The 23261-nt window shown below is 30.7% G+C and overlaps 1 protein-coding gene across 1 annotated transcript; it reads right to left on the bottom strand.

The window, feature by feature from the left end:
* Positions 1–752: 752 nt before the first annotated feature.
* On the bottom strand, positions 753–929 carry LOC126892685 (uncharacterized). The gene has a single exon (XM_050662320.1). The coding sequence runs from the start codon at positions 927–929 to the stop codon at positions 753–755; it is 177 nt and encodes a 58-aa protein (XP_050518277.1).
* Between the last annotated feature and the right edge of the window lie 22332 nt (positions 930–23261).

Raw genomic sequence — 23261 nt, 5'->3', positions numbered from 1 at the left:
CTTATAGTGTTGCAAAAAAAAAATTAATTTGGGATAAACAAATTAAATAACTTTTAAATTATTTGACTAATTGATTTGAAATTTAAAATATAATTTAAGCACAAGAAGTCTCAGTATTCCGTGTAATAAGAAGGTTCTACCTTAATTTTCACATAAGTTATGAACATTTGTAAAATCTCAAAACTTATGATTTATATTGCAATTTTCTAAGCAACAAATAAGCATACAAATATTCGGCGAAAGCCATATTGAAGCTTTTTATATGATTTATGAGTTTCTTATTCTCAAATTTCTCAAAAACTGCAATATCTGGGACATGTTATGAGGGGCGAGCGTTATAACTTGTTACAATTGATAATGCAAGGAAGAATACAGGGTAGAAGGAGTCGCGGAAGAAGACGCATCAACTGGTTAAACAATTTGAGAGCTTGGTTTAATTGCACTTCTGCTGATCTCTTTAGAGCAGCGGTATCGAAAGTGCGAATTGCCGTGATGGTTGCCAACCTTCTTAGAGGAGATGGCACATGAAGAAGAAGATTCTCAAATTTGTTTAGAATGCTTCACTTTTTGGTTATAGACGAAAAAAGCGAAAATTTACCGTTTTTTTATTTTTATATGTTTATAACTATATTATCAAAATTAATATATGTAGATGTCCATACTACTCAAAAAATTTGGTTTCGGCCTGGAGGGGGATGTGTCACGAGAAAAATCTTATTTCTCTAGACTAATATTATACTTGTCTTATGAACTTACCTTTCTTCCAATCTCCAACTCGACCTGCTGATGTCACTCCAAGCGCTCATACTCCTACTCCTCCTTGGTATGAACATCGACTTGCTGGGCCTTCTGTCCAGCATTTCTGGAGGAAAGTTGACCCTTGCCTTTGCAAGGGGTAGTTGGGGTGACAGTTCCGCATTAGGCAACATCTCGTAACTCCACTTGGCAGCCCCGAGCCCCCTTTAAAACACAAGCCATGTTGCATAACCAAAAACCACGTGGATTAACTGTTTTGTTTTAAGTATAAAACTAGCAATTAAATTATAAAGTTAGATACATTTAACAAAAGCAATAACTAAAGGTATTTTAACTAAAATAAAGGATAGTTAAGTGCTATATTTGGTCTGTACGGTTGTATGGTGTAGAAGTGTGGACACTAAAAGTATCGACCATGAACACAATTGAAACATAAATGTAGATGCATAGACCGATGCTGAAGATAACTTGGACAGCAAGAAAAACTAATGATGAAGTACTAAAAAGGGTCAAAAACTACATAACTGCTAAAGACTGTTAGACACCGGATAATTTCTTCATCTGGACTATAAAGTTGGGAGAAGTCGATTCAGAATACTACAACAGAATACATACTACAGAATACTGCTAAAAGGCAAAATAGGGGGCCGTAGAAGTTTAGGAAGAAAACAAGTGCCTTAGTTAAAAAACATTAGTGAATGGACTCAGACGTCAAATGCAGGACAATTGTTCCATGTTGCAGAAGATCAATGTGGTATATTATGAACCCTCTGTATAAATCATAATTTAAATATGATGTTATTAACCTTTAGGGTATTGAACATACATAAAAACAATAGCTTATAGTTTGTATCACATGTTTATTACGAGTGAACTTGAACTATATTTGTTATGGTTCAGGTAGGTATAAAAACACGCTGATCAATCAGTATGGATATAGATATACAAATAATTATTAGAAGTTAGTATGTAGTAAGGCGCTATGAATCATTAATGTTATTGTTTAGATATCGGATACCAGTGAATAAAATATAATGTATAGTAAGACGTGTTTAGTCTTTTTAATTAATTAGAACCAGAAGGCAGTAACAACACACCTATTTAATACATGGCTGATCCTGCAGACTAGTGGAGAATCTTCTGTAAGGAACAAAGATGGCGGCACCAGCTTGGAAGTATAGACGGCGAAAACAGACCAGGACAGGAAGAATGCAGAGAACCCAGTGAACAAAGACACAAGTGATAAAATGTAAGTAAGAATGTCTATCTTTATTAAAAATGCTTCCCTCGTTTTTATATTATTATTGAACATTGAATATTTATCTTTTCTGATTTTTGAATAATTTATGAAGTATCGATTTTTTTTTAAGAATATCTATGAATTTTGAAACATGAAGTGATTTTTTGAATTGAATATTTTTATCAAAGTTTATTATATATGCTATTATTGAATTTTGAGTTTTATCGAATTTATTTGAAAAATCTCTATCCGATTTCTATTTCTAGTACGGTTATTTTTGAATATTTTATGGAATATCGAATTTTTTTTTCAAAAATTTCTATCGAATTTTGAGATATAAACTTATTTTGAATATATTTATTTAACTTTTGCATATGCTATTTTTGAATTTTTATTGAATTTTTTTCGAATATGTATACTATTATTGAATTTTTATTAGCCATTTTGTTTTTATTATTGATATTTATTGATTATATAGATACATTTTCATCGATTTTGTGTTAAATTTTGTATGAGATGAACCTGAATTAATATTTTTTTGAGTGATAAATGATATTTTTTTAATGAATAATGATTAGTGATGACATACGTTGATATAAGAGCTTTAAGACAAACATTGCTATAAGCAAGAGATATTTTTAACGAACCGACCTGATGAGTCGAGATAAGGAATTTGAAGAAGAACTATATAGATTAGAAGAAGAACTAACAATATTATAAGCTAAATATTATGAGGCAACTAGAGAAAATAAGAAACCCACTGCTCTTGTCAAATTAGGAAGGTACTAATGATTTATAGAAGCTTGAAAGCTTATTAGAGACCCACTCTGTGTTTTGAGAGTACCTATTTTATTCATGATTATTCGTGAATAAACAACGGCCTCAAAGCAAGGGATTGAGGTTGTGAAATTTTTAAAAGAATTTGATCTAGCCAACGATGTTATACCCGCTTCTATTAAGGTAGATTGTCGAGGTTTCGTGGTTAGTATTGAGTATCATGATTGTTATATGGAATATGTAGAAGAATTGGAACTTTTCTCTCGAGTAAAGCCACTTTGATTAGTCGAACGTAGGCATTGAGGGATAAGTAAAGGAAGTGATTATTATGATGTTATATTATGAAAAAATGATATATTGATGATTAAATGACAAATGATTGTTATATGAAATATGTATATGAAGATGAATTATGTACACTGTAGAAGTGTTATTATATGGATAAAAAGGAAGAAATATAGTTGTAGTACCAGACAAGAAGAAGAAGAGAAAAAAAGATAATTTTTTTATTAAAATATGTGGGAAAAATGAAAGAAGACACATAAAAATTGCAAGAAAAGAAGCAAAATTAAGAATAATATCAAATAAGTAGCTAATCATTGAATTATGTCTAAGAATTAAAGCTGTAAATTTTTTTTCTCTAAAGTAACGTAAACTATAAATAACTTATTTTTAAATGTATATAATGAATTCAGGTTAAATTTTCGCGGAAAATGGAAGTGTTTGAATTAAGGATAGGCAATATCTTACAATAAGTGTTAGTAGATAGTAAGCAAAGGGACACAAAAAGGAAAGTTTTATAGAGACATATTAGAAGTTTTAGATTTTTATTATAGGTACAATATTTTAAAGTTAGTAAGACTGAAAATAAGACTGAAATAATAAGATGAAATAGTAAAGTAACGTTAAATTCTTTTTTTATATACCATTTAATAGAAGTTTAGGTAATATTTAGCTTAGCTTAGGAAGTATTAAAGTCGAGATTTTATTACAATTAGATTAGTTACGGCTTATAGGCACTAAAAGACTATTTAAAAGTTAGGATCAATTTCATTCACTGTGGACACTGTTTTGATGAAGTGAATTAGTGAACGGGAAAAAGGACGAAAAGACACGACGTGAAAGTATGTGAACTAGTGATAGGTTATAAAATACCAGTTTAGTTTAGGGAAAAATTGATTGATCTGAAACGTACCGTGTTACAGTTAGTTAGGATAGTTAGGAAATTTAATTTTTGAAAATAGTAGTAGGTAACCATAAACATTTTGTAAAAGGGAAAGAGGAATATACCGTCAGATATTCTTCTTCTCTTCTTAGGACTTTCTTTTTTAAAAACGGCAGAGATGTGGTATATTATGAACCCTCTGTATAAATCATAATTTAAATATGATGTTATTAACCTTTAGGGTATTGAACATACATAAAAACAATAGCTTATAGTTTGTATCACATGTTTATTACGAGTGAACTTGAACTATATTTGTTATGGTTCAGATAGGTATAAAAACACGCTGAGCAATCAGTATGGATATAGATATACAAATAATTATTAGAAGTTAGTATGTAGTAAGGCGCTATGAATCATTAATGTTATTGTTTAGATATCGGATACCAGTGAATAAAATATAATGTATAGTAAGACGTGTTTAGTCTTTTTAATTAATTAGAACCAGAAGGCAGTAACAACACACCTATTTAATACATCAAGAAGCCTTCGCAAGAAAATTCGAGAAAAAAATTTGAAATATTCAATTGATGTAATTAGATGATTATAATTAAGAAGAGGCAAATCGTTAGCGATGTTACCCTGCGAAACTAGTTTTCAACTGGTAGCGACCACAGAATGGTAAAAACCTCGAGAGATAAAATAGACCTTTAAAAAAAAGATATCGCATGACCAAAAAGAAGTCTACATTTACCTGGACAGAGCCAGATAGTATAAATTTGAAAAACATATCAACATAATTCGAAAGCGATAAGAATACAGACCAAAATGCCAAAACCATGAATGGAATTATAATATAAGGTATAAAGGAAATTCAAAGGGAAAATCCCAATAGTTGGCTGTATACCAGAGTTTAAAAAACTCATACAGAACTAAAAACTTCAAATTGTATTCTGGTATAAAATCGTTAATTAAAATCTATCTAAAATGTCATCCAAATGGATTGCAAAACGTTTTCGTTCTAATTCAGAACATCTTCAGTGCCTATAATGAAGTATTTCCACGTTAGATTAAAGCAAAAAAGTTAAAATTGTTACTGTTAGAAAGAAAAAACATATGGGAATACTTACATTCTGCTAAGTAGTTTAAAACTAGCACACTATTTAAAGTGGTAACCCCATAACATATTGTTTACATATTATATTTTAATAGAATATGGTGAATACAAGTCGATGTTTTTAGACATAATAGAATACATGATTAAAGGGCAACGTGTTTCCCTGCTCGAAAATGCTAGGTACTTGCCAGTTCAATGGGCATAGACCAACTGAAAAAATAGGAAATTGACATTCAATATGACAAGAGTGACATGACATGACAAGATAAAGCCAATTTTTGGTTAAAGCTTAAAAAGTGTAGTTTGATTTTGGATTTTTAGTAAAATGTAAAGGTTGTTAATAAATATCTGAAAATGCAATTTAAATTATTTAAATATTATAATCGATTGTAAAATCTCAATTAGCAACTCTCTGTTCCAGAAAAAAATTTATAGTTCAAAGAGTGACGTCATCGAATGTAAAATGACAAGATAAAAGATAAATTTAGTTAAATAAAATGAAATATACTACATACTAAACAATTAATGGACTGACGTGGAAGAATAGAAAGCTAAATAAACCAAAAATTCAGAATTTTAAGAGTTTTTTTTATGAAATGTACTGTTGGTTGCCTAACAAAATGGTAAGGGTTCGAGTATTGTGAGATAAATAGTATATGCAGAAAGCGACTATTTTAACGTGTTAAATTTATTAGCATACTATTGTACTGATTAATTATGTCTGTTAAAACTGGGAGAGGAATTGTGGAAAATTAAATTAACTAAAGAATACAAATAGTGAAGTAAATGTTGGTGTCAAAGATATGATTTTAATAAAATGTAATGGAATGAATAAAATTATGTAATAGATTTCATAACGGAAAAGAGGAAATAAACTATGTGGCAGCAAAATCTAATTGACTTTATGTTGTTTTGGATGGACTGAAGGAATTCGAGGAATTATACCTTCATAGGCTACCAGACGAAGTGATTAGTATAAAGGAAAATACTTATTATAAACAAACAAATGAAATTAAGATTTTATTTAATCTTGCTTGTTAACTACTTTTTGTTGATACAGACTGTTTAGTTTTTAATTGGATATACGCACTATAAACGGCAACACTGCTTCCCCACTACCCACCTAATGTACTTGATTCTAGTGATGTTGATTATAGTTACTTTCGAGTATTCGTTACAAATCGTTACTTTTGTATAAAGTAATCATTTACAGTATTCGTTACTTTGATTACTTTTGTTGCTTTTGTATTTGAGTACCGGTAATCATATCGAGAATCGGATTTCTCAGTACATATTTTGTTAGTTTGTATTAGTATTAGTAGGATACTTTGGTTACTATGATTACTTTTGTATTTGAGTACCGGTAATCATATCGAGAATCGCATTTCTCAGTACATATTTTGTATTAGTATTAGTAGAATACTTTGATTACTTTTGTATTTGAGTACCGATAATCATAACGGCCTTCACTCATCTATTCGATGGATAGAAATTGAATGATATGTAATCTATTATGCTAAAAATTATTAAAAACAAGGGTTGCCTGACATAATTTGGTCCAGACTAATTATTTAACGAGTAATCTGTTTGCATAAATTAAATGCCAAAAACAAACCCTCGAAATTCTAGATGACGTACCTTAGCAGTAACCCTGGGCACCCAGGTGCTTCGGAGGTCGGTTCTGACTGCATATTCGTCTTTAGTGATCCCAAATACCACGAAATAAGAAAATCTGGCCCTTAATGTACTGATTTTAACATGTTTATAAATTTTTTGATGCGTTTTATACACTGTAATATGTAATAAGGTATTTCCACCCATTTTTCTATTGTAGACTTTTTTCCAGACGTCATCCTATTCCTAAATACAATGCAAAAAGTTGCAAGTCTCTATGTACCTACTACATTTAAAAATAGACTTATTCTTGTGTTTTTAGTGTTAAATGCCTTGGTCTAATAAAAACAATGCCATACCTGCATGCAAAATTAAAGTTGATGATCATAGTCTAGAAATATTATCATTTCTACATATTTTCCGGTAAATCTAAGCTATTTTTTTTCTAGGCCTGATAAGAATAGTGTGTATTTATTATGAAAATCTAATGTGTTGCATTTTTATTTTCAAAGGAACTAAAATCTATGAATTATCTACCTCGACAAATCGTATAAACATCTGGGTGCATGCTTTGTCAAATGATATGCCTCCCTCTGTTTCAGCTACTTCTTAGCGCCCTGTAATCCTGTAAAACTCTTCATAGCCTTTGCTCTTCACAGATAAAATTTTAGTTAACTGTATTGATAATGAACACTCGTGGAATAACGGTCCGATTCCGATATCAAGCGATTGTAGATACAATACTCAAAATAGTTACTCGCTCTGATACGATTGGTACGAAGTAATCAAAGTAACGATTTGCATCTCTGTATAGTAATCGTTACTTTCGGTATTCGTAGGTAACGATTACTTTGTAACGAATAGTTACTTTTTCAACATCGCTACTTGATTCGCGCCAATTCATTCAGTCATTTGTCATTCTATCAACGAATATTATACGAGTCTATATTCGTCCGTTCAACCGTGGCAATGCAACTCATTCTCATAAGCAATGTTGTCGATTTTAGCGCTTCCTTCATTGGGGTATATCTAATCAAACACTAAACAATCTGTATGATCGAAACAATTACAGCAAGGCCACTTGGTATTTGGTTATACAACACTCACCTCAAACGCGAACTCCTTCGACTCCCCAGGCTGTCCGAACTACCCTGATAGAAAGGGCTGTCAAAACTGCCAGGCGAGGGGGTTGGTTCAGGCGGGCTCGGGGCTCCTGAGGAGGTACTGCTATTGGTTAGGGAATCGATCGTGACGGTTTTGGGGGTATCTTTTAGAAGGAAAGGTGTCGGGAAGGTTATTTTGGGAGCTGGTAGACACTCCTCTTGAAGTTTATATCATTGTCACTTCATTTAAGAGGTATCTTTTAAACGGAAAGTAACAAAGAAAGGTTGTGTTAGGTGAGGTTAGGTTAGGTGACGGTTTTAGGGGTATCTTTTGTAAGGAAAAGTGTCGGGAAGTTATTCTGCGTGCTGGTAGACACTCGTATTGAAGTTTTTTGATCACTGTCACTTCATTTTATTAGGCACTATCACATTCACTTTAATTTTATATTCCTATTAGGCACTGGAAAGAAATTGGTTAATGTTAGACAGGTTTTACTCTTAGAACGATTTAGAAGCATTCGAGATTCTGCGTGATGATATGATATATTTGTAATGACAATATAGTAAGCTGATATTTTTAGTGGCGGTTATAAAAATTATAGTGTTAATATTGACTTCAATTAAAGTTTTTAAATGTTTATTTTTTTTAACGACTTGGCAAGACAGACGTTAGATTATCAATGTTTTGCAAAGTAAGGAACAACTCATACAATAAGTGGTATGATTCATACTTTCCAAAATGTAGCTACATTCACGTAGAAATTTTACACATTGAGAGGCTTGATTCTTTAAGTGGTGCATACAACGTCGTTTTATTATTTGTTATTTGTTAATATTAAAATACGAAACTGTGCCTACATTGGTTGTGAAATTAACTAAGTCATTCTAAACAGATGCAGCCGCAGCCGGTCTTATTCCCAGATAAAATACATAGAAGAGCTAGAGGAATAACACCTTTAAAAAATCAGGGTTTGGCTGGTCAAGTTGTGATTTGTAATAGTGACATAACAGATAATACGATCAGGGAGATAGAAAGTTCCTAATAAAACGTTATAATATAATGAAGAATTTCATACCCATTTATACCATAATATACTTTGAACTGATCCATAGAGCACCCATAGCTATAGTACTTGTAATAACATAGAGGTTATTATAATAATATGGTATTTTAAGGCAAAGGAAAATAAATCTGTAAATCAAAAACATTGAATAACAAGTGAAACTCTTAAAATATTGAGAATACAAGAAATCTTTGTCAAAATGGTTTATATAGTTAAAGGGAAAAAGCTAGATGACAAGAGAAATCAAACGCAAGGGTATTAAACTACAGTCCTATCACAATATATGTAAAGAAATTGAGAGTCATTATCAAAAATTACACCAAAGACCTATCTAGAAAAATAAATACACTATTGTATATCAAGAGAATTTAGACCCAAATGAATTAGAAAAGAAATACCCCTAGAGCAAACTGAATTTACCAAAGGTAGAAGTACTCGAGAACACCTTCTGAACATAAGACAAATGATAGAAAAATCTAGGCATCTCAATCCCACTACACAGTTGTTTTATAGATTATCGAAAGCGTTCGACAGGTTCAAATGACAACACTTAAATGTGTCTTTGTCAAAAAACTCCAAACAGAAGTAGAAGATCAAGTGAATAGAGCGAACACAGACGCAAAATGCCTGAATGAAACAATAGAGAGAAATGAAAATATCGGAAAAGAAATGAAAGACAGAATGTACAAAAAAATTGGTTGTCAGACCAATAATGCCATATCCAGCGAAAACACTACCTGAGGCAGAGAGAACAAAAATTATACTAGAAACAGCAGATATGAAAACCTTTAAAAAACTTAATGATAAGACAAGGTGGGACAGATCCAGAAGTACAGATATGCGACGGAGAAGCAAAGTGAAGAACACTGGGTAATAAAGAGCAGAGTAGAATGGTACGAGTATATTCAAGTGACAACAAATAGAATAGCAAAGACGTTGAGAGACGGTGTCTCAATAGGAAGACGATCAGTGGGACGACCACGAAAACTATGAATTGACAATTTACTGGAGGTAGTGGAGATTTAAAAACAGACAGTCAGGTCTACACAAAGGAAGAAGAAGCAGAAGGGAAGAACAAAGAGTATTGATTAAAATAAAAAGCTGCTACAAAGTAATAAAGGTTATTTTCAAAATAATAAACGATAATGATACAATAAATAAATCTGGATCAAATTAACGATAGGCAATAAAAACTTAAATTTATTAACACAACATAAATTGCATTATAAAATATTTACCAAACTAGATAAATATAAGAACCAGACTTCTCATAAAAGTTTCAAATGTATAGTAGTCCAGGGCCCATCTGTTTTGAGATGGACGTTGAGAGGTGACTCTAATTTTTTTGCAGAAATTGCTTAAAAATAACTCAAATAATAATATTTGAGTTATCCTCCCTCTCAAAAAGGTCCGGAACATTGTTTAAATAATCAAAATGTCAAAAATTTAAGGAAAAATTCGATTTTTTTCTTCGTTTTTTGATTATAACTTCAAAAGTATTCATTTTCGAGAAAAGATGTACAAACATAAAAGTTTCGTAATTAAAGTTCCTACAATATAGAATTGATTAAAAGTTTAAAAAATAGTCACCCTTGTTGCAAAATAGCAATAATTGCGAAAAAAACATACAAAAACAAGTATGCGCATTTTACGTTTTTAAACCATTTATGCCACACTTAGAACCTTCATATTTCACCGAGGAAAACTTTATGATAGAGTAAAACAATACTGTAAATTTCATTAAGATCGGTTCAATAGATTTTGCAAAATATTTTTTGCAATCCAGCTTTCGCAGAAAAAATTCATTTTTTCAAAATGTCACAGGACTGCAAATAAAGCAGATAGCAAGTTGAATTTTTTTTTTGCTTATAGAAAAGTACTGTACCTTTCATTTGCAATTTGCAAAATTAAAATCGATTAACTATCACGGCGTCAGGAATTTTTTAAATAAACATTAATTATTGGTGCTACGCGCAGGACAGCGGTGTTCGGTTCACACAAGTTGATTTCCTCCAAAATTTCTTCCAATCTTTATCTGATATATTATTTTCTTACTCTATATTTTGTTGTATTTTAATATTTTAATTCCACAAAAATCAAACTAATTTTATTATTGTTTGTGAAATATTGTTTAAACAATTGCATATGTTTAAAAATAATAAACTTTTATTCTCTAAGTTAAAATATATGAACAAAGAAAGTTTTTGCTAAAAAAAGTGTTATTTCAAAGGATAGATAGAGTATGTGTTTTTATTTTGCAATAAACAAATTTATTTATTTATATCGAAATGTAATAAAAATTAAAATGTATCAATCATTATCAAAGTTCATTGGAATACCCAATCAGAGCAAACTATCCGATGTCCTGCGCGCAGCACCAATAATTAATGTTTATTTAAAAAAATTCCTGACGCCGTGATAGTTAACCGATTTTAATTTTGCAAATTGCAAATGAAAGGTACAGTACACTTCTATAAGCAAAAAAAATTCAACTTGCTATCTGCTTTATTTTCAGTCCTGTAAAATTTTGAAAAAATGAATTTTTTTTGCGAAAGCTGGATTGCAAAATTTATTTTGCAAAATCTATTAAACCGATCTTAATGAAATTTACATTATTGTTTTACTGTATCATAAAGTTTTTCTGGGTAAAATATGAAGGTCCTAAGTGTAGCATAAATGGTTGAAAAACGTAAAATGCGAATACTTGTTTTTGTATGGTTTTTTCACAACTATTGCTATTTTGCAACACGGGTGACTGTTTTTTACATTTTTAACCAATTTTATATTGTAGGAAATTTAATTACGCAACTTTTATGTCAATACAACTTTTCTCGAAAATGAATACTTTTAAAGTTATAATCAAAAACCGAAGAAAAAAATCGAATTTTTCCTTCATTTTTTGATATTTTGATTATTTAAACAATGTTCCGGACCTTTTTGAGAGGGAAGATATCTCAAATATTATTATTTGAGTTATTTTCAAGCAATTTCTGCAAAAAAATTTTAGTCACCTCTCAACGTCCAAATGTACTAATATTTTTACAGATGCGCCGTGGTCTATAGTAGGTACCTATAAGATTTATATACAAAATTTAATTGAATGCAAAACTAGGTTGAAACTAAACAGAATAAACTGGATAAACCCCAACGATTTAGTTTCCATTTCTAAGGATTTTAATGGATTTTCACCTGTTGTACCAGAATCTAACAATTTTGGGTTTTAAGTAAAATTCCACGCGACTCCAAATTTTTTAGTATTCTTTGACTTTGCAGTAGGAAGGCGATATTAATTCCTTATTTTATGATAAACGATTTTATAGTTTGAAGAAGAAACAAATTAAGTAAATAAGTTTTTAACAATTAAAATGTTCCTGTGTCAAAAATAATACGTTAAAATGGTATAACTACTCAAATATTCTATTTTTCAGCACTCACTGTTTTCATTTTGCAAACAATGCCCTCTAAATTTTATTTTGTTTGATAGAATATTTTTTTAAGGTCAATCTTGAAACACGCCAATGTTAAAATATTATGTTTGCGTTATTGTCATGACAATTGCTTAATGGAAATTGCTATTATTATATGTAAAAAAATAAATGGATACAATCGGCATTTGAAACAAAAGCAAAGCAGTCCAGAAAGCCACTGCGCATCCGCTAGGAAAAATATTCTAATTCGGATTTTTTGCACAATCTTACTCAAAAAGGAGCCCTTTTAACAAATTTGCATGTTGCCAGGGCCAAAAGTTGGTCAAAAATTTTTTAAACGTTTTTTTTTGTTTTTTTCCTAAAATTATTTTTTTTGCATGGAACAAATTTTTTTTAGATTTTTTGGATCATTCCAAATAGAAAAGGTATTTAGTAACTTTTCTCTAAAGTTGATAGTTTTTGACATATTATAAGCGATTAAAACTTAAAAAATTGCGAAATCGGCCATTTTTAACCCTCAAAAACTATGTGAAAAACTGAAAATTTGAATATTACCAAGGTAGGTAGATATTCTTTAAACATCGATTGATGAAATGCAGGCGAGTTTTTTTCAATACAATGTCAAAAACCCCTTTGTTTTTTAATTGCCAATCAAGCGTGCACGACACTATTTTCCACCGTTGCATGTGTATGCAGTATGGTGCAAATGAAAGGAATAAATTCGTTATTTCGTAAACCGGTGACTTTAAGGAAAAATCCCAAAACAGGTCGGTTTTTATTTTTAAGTTATGATATTCTGGCATATATAGTATACTAGTGACGTCATCCATCTGGGCGTGATGACGTAATCGATAATTTTTTTAAATGAGAATACGGGTCGTGTGTTGGCTCATTTGAAAGGTTCTTCAATTCTCTATTCAATAATATAAACATGTACATAATTATTTATACAGGGTGTCCAAAAAATTTTTATTAAATTAAATCATATGGCAAGTTGACAAAAAAATTAAATTATTGGACACCCTGTATAAACAATTATGCAAATGTTTATATTACTGAATAGAGAATTGAAGGACCTTTCAAATGAGCGAGCACACGACCCCTATTCTCATTTAAAAAATTCATCGTTTACGTCATCACGCCCAGATGGATGACGTCACTAGTATACCATATATGTCATAATATCATAACTTAAAAATAAAAATCGACCTGTTTCAGGATTTTTCCTTAAAGTCGCCGGTTTACGAAATAACGAATTTATTCCTTTTATTTGCACCATACTGCATACACATGAAACTGTGGAAAATAGTGTCGCGCACGCTTGATTAGCAATTAAAAAACAAAGGAGTTTTGAATATTGTATTTCAAAAAACGCTTCGGGATTTCATCAATCGATGTTTAAAGAATATCTACCTACATTGGCAACATTCAAATTTTCAGTTTTTCACATAGTTTTTGAAGGTTAAAAATGGCCGATTTCGCAATTTTTCAATTTTTAATCGCTTATATGTCAAAAACTATCAACTTTAGAGAAAAGTCACTAAAAACCTTTTCTGTTTGGAATGATCCAAAAAACCAAAAAAAATTTTGTTCCATGCCAAAAAAATAATTTTAGGAAAAAAACAAAAAAAAAACGTTTAAAAAATTTTTGACCAACTTTTGGTCCTGGCAACATGCAAATTTGTTAAAAGGGATCCTTTTTGAGTAAGATTGTGCAAAAAATCCGAATTAGAATATTTTTCCTAGCGGATGCGCAGTGGCTTTCTGGACTAAACAGAAAAGATGATTCTATAACATGCAATCGCAATCATTAGTCCAGTCAATAAAATATTTCGCTGAGTTCGAAAGAGTTTGTAGAGAACGGAAACGATATAGTCAACTTCTCTTGTCACAATGTTCCAATTCGCATCTCTGGTAGTTCCAAGAAACTGTAAGTTTTTTTTCCAAATTACAGACCACTCTAATGAGACCCCTGTTTTACAAGTCTTCATCATCATCATAATAAACGGCGTTACAACTATTCGTGAGTCATTGCCGCGTTCACAACTGCTCTCCATGTGTGTCGGTCCTGTGCCACTGTTTTCCATTGTCTCACTCTCATTTTCTTCAGATCTTGCATTTTTCTACCTTTTCCTAGGCCGTCCTACAGTCCTACATCTTAGTCTATTGTCCTTTACGTATCTGACTAGATTTTCCATTCCAACGACAGACTCAAACTCGTTATTGTGTCTGCGCCTCCATTCGTTTGTCACGATGTCCCTGCAAGGGCCTTATATCACTCAAAGGATTTTACGTTCCCACAACAGCAACTTATTTATTTCTCTTTTTGTTGAGATGATCTTATATATCTGGTTTTTGCAAAGAAATATCTGTTTCCCGCCATCATACGCGTTTAAAGTGCTCGTTCGATTTTGTTGTCATTGGGTATTGTTGCTCCTAGAAATTTAAATTCTTTAACCCCTTCAAAGTTTTGGTCGTTTATAGCAGATTCTGCTTCTTTCTGGTATATTGTTATTCGTCAACATCTAAAACAAAGCAATTTTTTTTGTTACACCAATACAAATTAAAAAAATATTCCAATAAATATCATATTTGATTGGATTATATGTTTGATATACAGAGTAGACCAAAGAAAAGAGTCCACCTCGACATTTGGCAGCATTTATTAAATTTAAGAAAATGACGAAACAGGTCGATTTTTTATCTAAGGGCTCTTGTGCTAGCTCATTTAAAGGGTTATTCAATTCTCTATTCAGTAATATAAATATTAACATAATTATGTGTACAGGATGTCCAAGAAAAAAATTATTAAATTAAATTAATTTCCAAAAAAAGAAGAATGTATGTAATTTATTTAACTCAAAATACATTCGACTGCTGTCACAAAACAGAAAAAAATGTTTTTTGATAAATAAACATTGATTTCTGCTTAATTTCAATGTTCAAGCTGCCACCCATTTGCCTCTTGGTAGGTTGAATATTTAATTTAAGCAACAAACAATGTTTATTTATCAAATAAACATTTTTTTATGTTTTATGTCGGCCGTAGCATGTATTTTGAGTTAAATAAATTACGTACATTCTTCTTTTTGTGCCAATTAATTTAATTCAAAATAATTTTTCTTGGACACCCTGTATAAATAATTATGCCAATGTTAATATTACTGAAAAGAGAATTAAATAACCTTTCAAATGAGCAAGCACACGAACCGTATTCCCTATTTAAAGATAAGGGGTGGGGATGTGGAAGGGACGCGGTTGACAAATGACAGATGTATGTACTGTAAAAATGTGTCCCCTTTAGATCAAAAATCGACCTGTTTTGTCATTTCTTTAAAACCTAATAAATACCGCCAAATATTGAGATGGACTCTTTTCTTTGGCCCACTCTGTATTGTACCGGGTGTCCACTTATATTTTCCCCCATTTTATCTGCCTATAACTTCTAAACGGCTCAAGATAGAAATATGCGGTTTTCGCTGAAATGTTTTATTTTAGCAAAAGTTTTGTCTGAATGGATTGAATTTTTTATATCGCTTTCAAATACGAAAAGAAACCTGGCGGATTTTTGAAAAAAACCTTGTTTACTTTTTTTAATGGAACACCCAGTATATTTTTTTGTAAATCGAAAGAAAGGTCATTAACCTATCCAAAGATATAAAGTTTTTCAAAATTGGTTGTCAAATCAGTGAGTAATTAATTTTTAAAATGAGAGGTGCAACGTGGATATCACATACCTAAATAACATAACTAAGCAAATTGATATTATGTTATGTGATTTCCACATTGCATCTCTCATTTTAAAAATTAATTGCTTAGTCATTTGACAACCGATTTTAAAATTTTTTATATTGTTGGATAGGTAAATGAACTTTTTTTGAAGTTTTTAGGTAAATGACCATTTTTTATATCGCTTTTAAATAAAAAATGGCGGATTTTTGAAAAAAAAACGTTGTTGACTTTTTTTATTAAAACACGAAGTATATTTTTCTGTAGCTTGAAAAAACTGTCATTCACCTATCCAACGATATAAAAATTTTTAAAATCGGTTGTCAAATGACTGAGAAAATAATTTTTAAAATGAGAGATGCAATGTGGAAATCACATAACATAATATCATTTTGCTTAGTTATGTTATTTAGGTATGTGATATTCACGTTGTACCGATCAATTTAAAAATTAATTACTCAGTGATTTGACAACCGATTTTGAAAAACTTTATATCGCTGGATAGGTGAATGACCATTTTTTCAATTTACAAAAAATATACTGGGTGTTTCATTAAAAAAAAGTCAACAACGTTTTTTTCCAAAAATCGGCCATTTTTTTTTCGTATTTGAAGGTGATATAAAAAATTCAATACATTCAGGCAAAACTTGTACTAAAATAAAACATTTCAGCGAAAACCGCATTTTTCTATCTTAAGCCGTTTAGAAATTATAGGCAGTTAAAATGGGGGAAAATATAAGTGGACACCCGGTATAACAAACGACATACTCTAAACTACTACTAAAACAGAAAATGTATATGTAAGAAACGATTGTTTACATGACTTTTAGAACACTTTCCAGTTTTCAGAAACGATAAATATGATTTTTCAACTATTTGTTATAAATAGAATATAATGCATAAACAATTTCAATCGTGTATATTTCAGGATTATTTACAAAATTTAATGGGAATTATTTACAATTTAATTTTAGAATACGTTTATTTTGACGTTTCGATTTCCACTTTGAGAATCGTTCTCAAAACACAAATTAAACAAATATATAAAAATATATTATAAACAAATTTTTGATTTTGAATGAATACGTATATTTTAAATTAGATGACTATTTAAAAATGATATTGTCAATATTTTGGAGTTTCGTTCCTGGGACGACTTTATTAAAAGTAACTTTATTAGATTATATGCAATTAACTTTTAACTTAAGTACGCCTTCAGAAAAAAGTATAGCAATAATTTGTCTTTAAAAATTCTACTATGAATCAAAAGGAAACCCCAAGAAAAATACTTATGATAATATCCTGATGTGATTTATAATACAAATAATTTATAACTAATACAGGCTCATTATTTGACAGCTTTATCTACTTAACAACTTCTTCATGCACATAATTTAATAGAAGGTCTGATGATACTCGTAGAGTGAGCGCTCATCGAGATATCTTGATCCTAATAAATTATCTGAGCTTCTCTATTATGCTCTACATTGTATCTTGTATACAAATCAATATTACATTATTTTATTTCATAGAATCTTCAATCTACTTTTGTAGATTTAAATTTTAAATTTTCTAATAGGCTTATATGAATTTAAAAAATAATCTTATCACCCTACTAAACATCATTATGATGGTAGCTAGAGAAAAGACAAAAGTGGACCTGTTCTTGATAAAGTAGTTCAGGTCATTTGCGAATATGGTTGACTTATTTAGCATTATTTTCCGTTAAAATATTTTTTCTAGAACCGTGTTAAAAATGTAATTTTTAGCACTCCATACGAGCGTTAAAAATGCTACTTTAAGGCACTAGTGCTTTAAAACTTTTAAGGTACTGCAATTCGTATTGACCGTATAGGCAATTTTGATGTAATGTCAAAAAAATATAAAAATGGAATATCATTCAAGTTCAAGTAAAAGCTTTTGTAGATATTGTCCTGTAATTACGTTTGTAGAAAAAATATTGTATGATATGCGTGTTAAAAAGTACATTTTTAAGGCACTCATGTGAATTGAAGAACTCGCTTCGCTCATTCAGCAAACTTTCACATGTGTGCCTTAAACGTGTACTTTTAACAGTTATATCATAAATAACTATTAAGTTAGTATGGATCCCTGTTAGTTGCTTAATATTAATTTGTTCTTTTATTAATTGTGTGTCCATTCTGATAAATAAACACCGTTTCAAGGAAAGTCCTTGTGTGATAATTATTTTCCTTTGCTAAAATTTTTACAGTCTGAAATTCCATATTATGGCCTTCATTCAAAACATGTGTAGCTAAAGCTCACCTGTGTGGATATAATCTACAATCACTTTTATGAGAGATAATACGATCTTTAACTCGTCTAGTGGTTTGGTGTGGTTTGCTCAATGTATTGTTTGTCACAATCAATACATGGTATACTGTAAACTACATCAGACAAAAGCTTCTTAGATAATAATCTATATTTCATCCTTGAAGACAGGTTATTATTAGTTAACACTCGTTTACTAGCCATTTTGATGTTAAACTCATTTTTTTAAATTCGTGTGAGTTTTGGCGTAATCTCTATAATGAATGGTAAATAGATTAATGAAGTTACTTCCCGAATGACAACATTATCAACAACAACATTACTGTTGTCACAATAACTATGTATTGTGAATAATAATAATGCAGCTAACAATGATAATGTTGCCATTCCGAAAGTAATTTTATTTCATTCATCATCAAGAAAAACTTAAAAAGAATAAAAGAGTGAGTACTAAGAAGGGTCAACGAAGATAGAGAATTACTAAAAACTGCTAAACACCAGAAAATATCATATCTGGAATATATAGTAAGGGAAAATTGACATAGAGTACGACAACTGACTATTTTAGGCGAAATAAAAGGCCGTATAAGTTTTCATGGTTAAAAAGGAAGAGGGAAGAAAATCTTGGTTGAAAAATATTTGTGAATAGACTCAAATATCAAATGAAAGATAACTATTCAATGTGGCAGAAGATCGAGAAGCCATCACAATGGTGATAGCCAACGTCGGATAATGCTGATATGGGACGTGAAAAAGAAAAAGGAAAATATTTCTTTCTAAAACCATATTGGTTGGCTTATAGCAGATAAAATTTTATAAGATATTTATTTAATTATTGGGACAAGGCTTTTACAAATATCTTTGGAAGGCTGGTAGTTAGAGATATAATATAAGAAGAAATGAATAAATATGTGTTGGCAACATTGCGTGAAAGCAACAACACTAGATATAGGATTAAAATATTGTCCTAGTAATTTTCCTATTCACCAAACCTTTTCCCAATTAGGTAAGACAATATTCTCTGGTTTATTCTAGTTTTGGAACGTCAGGAGAAAATAGTAATTTATCCTGTCAAAATTGTCAATCTAGTTTTTGTTAGTATAATTTATCTAAGTATCATATCCTGTGTAATAAAATTATTATTCAACTTCGCTCAAATATACAGTTCTTTCTGCTAATAAGATTATTAAAACTAATTGTCCGAACATTTCTCTCTTATCGTTCGACATTTTTATCACGTTCTGCCTCGCTCAGAATCTTTAAAAATCCCAATTTTATCCGATTCGACGTCCTTTTATGATAGCCCAACTGGATAACTTTTGATGAGCTCCTTACTACGTCTCGCAATTTTATGTGACGTTGAATAAAAGAGTTATCTACATTCACCTATAGAATGACTTATAACTTTGTCAATTTTTCGTTTGATTACAAAAAGATCTTTATGTAAAGGTTACTTCTTATTATATTATACATATAAAATATTTCAACGGACAATTGACATGATTAATCGAAAATGAGCATTTTGCTCACAAAATATTTTCGTATTAATTTTCCGGGTTTTATCCGACAATCCTTTATGATAACCTAACTGGATAGCTTTTGATGAGCTCCTCACTAAGTCTCGGAATTCTATGTGTCGTTGATTAAAAGAGTCATCCTACATTCACCTATAGAATGACTTATAACTTTGTCAGTTTTTCGTCTGATTACAAGAAGATCTTTATGTAAAGGTTACTTCTTATATTATACATATAAAATATTTAAACGGACAATTATTGACATGATTAATCGAAAATGAGCATTTTGCTCACAAAACATTTTCGTATTAATTTTCCGGGTTTTATCCGACATTCCTTTATGATAACCTAACTGGATAACTTTTGATGAGCTCCTCACTAAGTCTCGCAATTTTATGTGACGTTGATTAAAAGAGTCATCCTACATTCACCTATAGAATGACTTATAACTTTGTCAGTTTTTCGTTTGATTACAAGAAGATCTTTATGTAAAGGTTACTTCTTATATTATACATATAAAATATTTAAACGGACAATTATTGACATGATTAATCTAAAATGAGCATTTTGCTCACAAAACATTTTCGTATTAATTTTCCGGGTTTTATTCGACATTACTTTATGATAACCTAACTGGATAACTTTTGATGAGCTCCTCACTAAGTCTCGCAATTTTATGTGACGGTGAATAAAAGAATCATCCTACATTCACCCATAGAATGACTTATAACTTTGTAAGTTTTTCGTTTGATTACAAGAAGATCTTTATGTAAAGGTTACTTCTTATATTATACATATAAAATATTTAAACGCACAATTATTGACATGATTAATCGAAAATGAGCATTTTGCTCACAAAATATTTTCGTATTAATTTTCCGGGTTTTATCCGACATTCCTTTATGATAACACAACTGGATAACTTTTGATGCGCTCCTTACTACGTCTCGCAATTTTATGTGACGTTGAATAAAAGAGTTATCCTACATTCACCTATAGAATGACTTATAACTTTGTCAAATTTTCGTTTGATTACAAAAAGATCTTTATGTAACGGTTACTTCTTATATTATACATATAAAATATTTAAACGGACAGTTGTCATAATTAATCAAAAATGAGCATTTTGCTCACAACACATTTTCGTATTAATTTTCCGGGTTTTATCCGACATTCCTTTATGATAACCTAACTGGATAACTTTTGATGAGCTCCTCACCACGTCTCTCAACTTTATGTGGCGTTGAATAAAAGAGTTATCTTATTCACCTATTATTTTTCTTCAGATGAAATTTTAGTAATGGATGTTAGCGATCACATTTTCCATTAACTCTTTGTTTCTTGCAATATGTATCAGATATTGTATTGAATCACTTATAGCCGTGATTTTTTCCCTTCGATTACAAAAACATTTTTGTTAAGGTTATTCTTTACTTCTTTATATTAAATATCTAAACGGACAATTGACATGATTGGTCGCATGTGAGAATTTGGCTCACGGAGCATTTTGATATTAATTTTCCGTGTTTTATTTGATTAGATATCCTTTTATGATAGCCCAACTGGATAACTTTTGATGAGCTCCTTACTACGTCTCGCAACTTTATGTGACGTCGAATAAAACAGTTATACACCTATAGAATGACTTTTAACTTTGTGATTTTTCGTTGATTACAAAAAGATCTTTTTGTAAAGGTCACTCATAATATTTAAATGAACAACTGACATGATTGGTTGCACGTGACCATTTGGCTCACAGAACATTTTGATATCAATTTTTCGGGTTTGACTCCGCCTTCTTCTTTTTCAAGTGCAATCTTCGCGAAGAAGGAATCATTATGGCTATTCGGACTTTAGATACGGCTGCTCCGAAAAGTTCATTTATACATCCGTACCATTCTCTCAGGTTGTGCATCTACGATATTATGCGTCTCCCTACGCTACTTTATCCTTAAATCTTTCCCTGCATGATCAATTGGAGCAAGTTGTATATCTCTCCAGATGTAACATATCCGAGATATTCTAATTTTCTATTTTTGATGGTATTTAAGATTTCCATTTCTTTATTCATGTTTCTCAGAACCTCTTTGTTTGTGACGTGTTTTGTCCACGATATTTTCAGAATTCTTCTGTAGGTACACCCACATCTCGAATGATTCTAGTTTTTTCATTGATGCCGCATTCAAGGTCCAAGCTTCCATTCCATAATACAGAGTCTAGAAAACATAGCACCTAGCCAACCTACCTCTTAGCTCCAAATTCAAATCTTTTGTGCAGAACACTTTTCTCATTTTGTTAAAATTTGCTTTGGCCTTTTCTATTCTTATTTTGATTTCCTGAAAGTAAACACCTGTGGAGTTAATCATTGTTCCAAGATGTGCATATTGGTCTACTATTTCAACGATGGTTTCGTTTTTGAAGAGATTGTCGTTATTTCTTTGAAATTTCGATATTCTCATGAATTTTGTCTTCTTGACTCCGCCTTAAATAAGTCTAATTCTTATAAAACCATTCCTCTGACGACATTTCGGCAATATCACACTTGCCATTATAAAGTCAGCTTAGTTGTGCTTTTTTCTGATGTTCGTGATGAATTGGTGTCTATGCAGATGTGTGCTGTGTTTAATTATTTTGCTGCGCTACTTGTGACTGGTTCTGTAACTATAACAGAAAGTCCAATTTACGTCAATCTTTATACAGATTCTTGATTGACTTAGAGTGGACCTTCTCTTATAGTTTTCTTGCTAATGATTATAAGCTTTATCTTTTTTACGTTTATATTGAGTCCATATTGTTGACTATTTATTTGATTAGCCGGTAGCCGTTTATAATAGTCCAAGTAATGAAGCTTAAAATAGGGCAAAACCTCGCAATTTTTACAGAATGGATCGATTTGCTTGAAAATTTGAGAAAAAGTAGGTAGTGGATAGTCCAAGGATCAAAATCTATATGATTCTGAAAGGCTCTTTTACCACGGAGGCGGTTGTCACCCCATCTCGGGGGTGGAAATTTTTTATTATATTTTGATCGCAAAAGTTAGTAAAAACATTCATTCTAAGCAAAAAACGTTCTATACATTTTTTTGATAAAATTAATAGTTTTCGAGTTATTCGCTATCGAAAGTGTTAGTTTTATATCGAAAAAATTAATGTTGTTAATAAGTTTTCGGCTAAAAACTCCAAAAGTTTTCGTTTTATCAAAACAGCTTTACTTAACAAAAATGTACCTTTTGAAACAATAAACAAAACCGTTTCTTTTAATTTTTTTTAAGACCAATAGTAATCGAGCTATACATTATTAAATGTTAGCTCTTCTTCGTCAAATGCTAAATACTGTAGTTTCAAAGTCAAAAGACGGGAAAACTATGCATTTTTCGAAGATAATTTGTTCAAACTAATTTAAAGTATTTTTTCTACAACCGTGTTAAAAATGCAATTTTTAGTACTCCATACGAGTGTT

The sequence above is a fragment of the Diabrotica virgifera genome, chromosome 9, assembly GCF_917563875.1.
Source record: "Diabrotica virgifera virgifera chromosome 9, PGI_DIABVI_V3a".
NCBI classification, from domain to species: domain Eukaryota; kingdom Metazoa; phylum Arthropoda; class Insecta; order Coleoptera; family Chrysomelidae; genus Diabrotica; species Diabrotica virgifera.
Note: the sequence above shows the minus strand (reverse complement) of the source record. Positions and strands in the feature narration are given on the sequence as shown.